The sequence below is a fragment of the Salvia hispanica genome, chromosome 1 (assembly GCF_029641045.1).
Source record: "Salvia hispanica isolate PSC_SH4W2 chromosome 1, Shi_PSC_v1, whole genome shotgun sequence".
Taxonomy (NCBI): domain Eukaryota; kingdom Viridiplantae; phylum Streptophyta; class Magnoliopsida; order Lamiales; family Lamiaceae; genus Salvia; species Salvia hispanica.
Genome location: NC_142692.1, coordinates 28307218 through 28310587, shown reverse-complemented (window position 1 = coordinate 28310587; position 3370 = coordinate 28307218). Strand labels below are relative to the sequence as shown.

The 3370-nt window shown below is 39.3% G+C and overlaps 1 protein-coding gene across 1 annotated transcript; it reads right to left on the bottom strand.

Annotated features, from left to right (window-relative positions):
• Positions 1-209: 209 nt before the first annotated feature.
• LOC125219036 (ARID/BRIGHT AND ELM2 DNA-binding domain-containing protein) lies at positions 210-3370 on the bottom strand. The gene is made up of 2 exons (XM_048120884.2): positions 2366-3370; positions 210-1368 (listed from the first exon to the last, which is right to left on the bottom strand). Exons 1-2 carry the CDS (start codon positions 3230-3232, stop codon positions 565-567), a joined length of 1671 nt encoding a protein of 556 aa, XP_047976841.1. The 5' UTR covers positions 3233-3370; the 3' UTR covers positions 210-564.

Sequence of the window (3370 nt, the reverse complement as noted above, 5' to 3'; positions counted from 1 at the left end):
CCATTTACATTCCATATAAGAATTAAACATCCATTAATGAACTAAATCTCACTTATAAAAGAGCTAAAAATATAACTCCTACTTTTATTGGTTTCACTATAAAATGGCTCCATGTCAACTGTTAATATTGCTGATTTGTGGATTAGGAAGCTGTCGGTTGTTATTTTGTTAATCAAATATCGAATTCGTACCAAGAAAATGCAATAATCTAAATCGAACATGCCAAATTATGTAATAGACTTGCTAGCCAAAACATAAAAAAAGAACGTTAATATGACGAAGAAGCAAATAGGAACTTAACAAAAAAAGCTAGTTCTTGATATTCATAATCATAATGAATTTGAAAGATGATAAATTTTGACATACCAAAAAGAGAAATTAGCCCTTGCAAAGTATTGCAGTAACCTTGTAACTAACTGTATGTTTCCACTGCTTCTGACTGTGCTTCATCTATCATATTCAGCCATCTGTACACCTGAAACCGGGCGTGTCTGACTGTGCAAAACCAAAATGAGCTTTTATCGAACCAAAAAAACTGCGATTTACACACCTCGAATCAACAACCTATCTGCTACTCGTATGTGGTTTCTTTGGGGAACAAAAAATTGAACCAGCACCAAACCTATTAGTAACCGGCCCATATTCTGACTCCTCGTCATCACTGTCAATGTTGAGCGGGCTGGTTCTGTTCTGGATGGCTCTACGTTGGAGAAGGAACACGTTGAAGTAGTAGCTCACTAGTGCTTCCCTTCCCTTCTTCGGGAATTGCTTGAAAAGTTCGTTCCAAAAGTATTTTTCTAATGAGAGACGGTTGGACTGCACTGTATGCTGGAACTTGTACTGGTCTTCTTTTGTCCATGAGAATGCGACGTCCTCTCCAATCATGTCGAGTTTCCATAGATAGAAAGCGGAGCCAAGTTCAAGCTTCACTTTCAGCCTCTTTTCCCTAATATGGAACCTCACACATTCAAAAGATCCAACAAACTGACATCCGCAACATTCTTGCCTTCCCTTTCCGATACGGTCCCTTTCGATTAGGGTTTTCTTCTTTTGTTCTGCTTTATCCAAAGGCCAGATTTTGGTACCTAACCATTTAGCTTCACTTTCATAATCCTCACCTTGGAACTCAGGCAAATCTGCTTGATGATTTGAGCCTATGGGGATTCGTTTCTTCCTGCAGTTGCTCAAATAGATTGGGGAGTCAGCATCAGACTGTTTGTCAGCATTATCCTCGTCGGTCTGAAAATCTGAGGAAGATGATTCAGCTCCACCCCTGTCTCTCGACTTCCGATCCTTGGAGGAGAGTAGCCTCTGACTGCATCTTAACCCTTCATCATCATACATGCTCGGGTGTATCTTTTGCTTCTTCTAAAAAGTACGAAGAAATTGTTTTAATTAAGAAACGTATATGTTCCAAGCCAAGTTGTTCTAAAAGTAGAGATGATATATGACATACCATGTAATGGATAAATATATGCCAATGCAAGCTAACATGGATGCTTTCATGAATTTTTGTTTTGTCAATTCAATTATATTTATCACTCAGAATTTCATGAGATCTATTCTTTAACTCAACAAGCGCGTTTAAAGAATGTCTGGCCTCTATAATGCATGCAAGTCACTGTTGACAACACATGGGGATTGCAAATCTAAACATAGAACACAAATAAACAGATGAAGTTCTATCACTGGAAGTTAGCTATGGAGTAAACTTACCATGTTGCCATTTTCAGAGACATAAGCAAATCAGAGAAGACATAACTAAAAGTACTTGCTGCATTTACTAAAAATAAGATAGAATAGAATGGAATGTCAGCTTGAGCATATTTCTCGCTTAAATGATTTCTGGGAAATCAACATAATAGTCTTTGTATAAGAAAACATGCGCAACTAACAACTTTTCAGAACATAAAGATCCTTGACAGAGGACATACTGAAATAGTGGTGATGTGCTTAGCACATGAAGATGCAAACCGACACAAACACTGATAGGCAACACGATGGATACCTCTATTGTGCATCGTGCACATGAACAACAAATGAATATTCAATACCGTAAAAAGTTGACTACCATAAGTCAAAAAGTTTGGGGGCGGAGTTTTATAGCCCTAGATAGCGGCTAAAATATTATACAAAGAGCATGCTAATATACTGATCCCACTGGATATAAGAACTCAGCCCACAAAAGATAAAGGCATTTAACTGCTTATTTGATTGGATTTATCATCAACCGTAGATGTTAGATTACAACATACTCTCATGCATCCTAAAACTGGTCATGATGCAGTTATATTGGGGTATTGCATACAAATATATATTCATATTCATCAGCTGGAATCAAGCATGGGAGTAATGAAATGCAGACCTGCCAGACAGTTCGTTGAGACCCTGCATCGACATTCTTTCTCAAAAGCATCGCCTCACGAATAGTGAGAATTTGCTTCCACGGCAGCTCACTCCCATAACAGTTCCACTTCTGCATTTCAGGTAATGGCTCAACAGCAGGCCCGCTAGGATCTTTTCCAACATTCCGTATCCAATTCAGCAAGCCTGTGTAGCACTCTCGTTTCCTTTTCTTACTAACGGAGTCCTGATCCACTCTTAGATCATCACCATCACCGCCATTGTCAACAGATTTCTCCTTACTAATATTCACATCATCACTAACGCCATTTTCACTGCTCCCCTTCTCATCAGAACCCTCAACATCTATATTTAACTCCACAAACACTTGATTTCCATCAACAACTTCAAATTCAGTCTTCTTCAACTCTACAAACCCATCATCTCTCTCAATTTTACTCGATACGAAAACCTTCGGACCCGACTCCAACCCCATCAAAAACCGAGTAAAATCGAAACACCTATCCTCACTCACTCCGTCCTCTCTATGTCTCTCAATCTTCCCCAACCATCTATCCAACGCATCCAAATACTTCACATACACCAACTTCAAAGCAGCTGAAAACCTCAAATCAAGCCCACAATCAGCTGCTACCGAGCTCCACAGCCCGTTTTCCGACACTCTGCAATATCCACCTCTCTTCCTCACAACAATCTTAAGCTTAAGCAAATCAACAACCTGCCCCTCACCAACAACCGGCGGCAGCGGCCTCAGGCAGGAATTGCCGTAAACATGTTCCAAAAAAGCTTTGAGAAATTCCGTGAACGACCATTTAACCTCGGCACCGCCATTGTCTTCACCATTCTCACTCTCCAACCATCCTGCCATTGTTTTTATTTTTTTTCTATAATTTTCAGACCCTAAAACAAATCAAATCCATTTCGCAATCGAAACCAGAAAGACAAAACGACGGTGCATGTGTGTGTGTTAAACTCCGAATAACAAAAAAATAAAAACAAAATCAAA

What these genes read in the sequence shown, in the direction of transcription:
- LOC125219036 (XM_048120884.2), bottom strand. Translation starts at nt 3,232, where the DNA reads ATGGCAGGATGGTTGGAGAGTGAGAATGGTGAAGACAATGGCGGTGCC. An exon ending in CTCAACGAACTGTCTGGCAG is followed by an intron (nt 1,369 to 2,365) that starts GTCTGCATTTCA and finishes CGTACTTTTTAG; the next exon opens with AAGAAGCAAAAGATACACCC.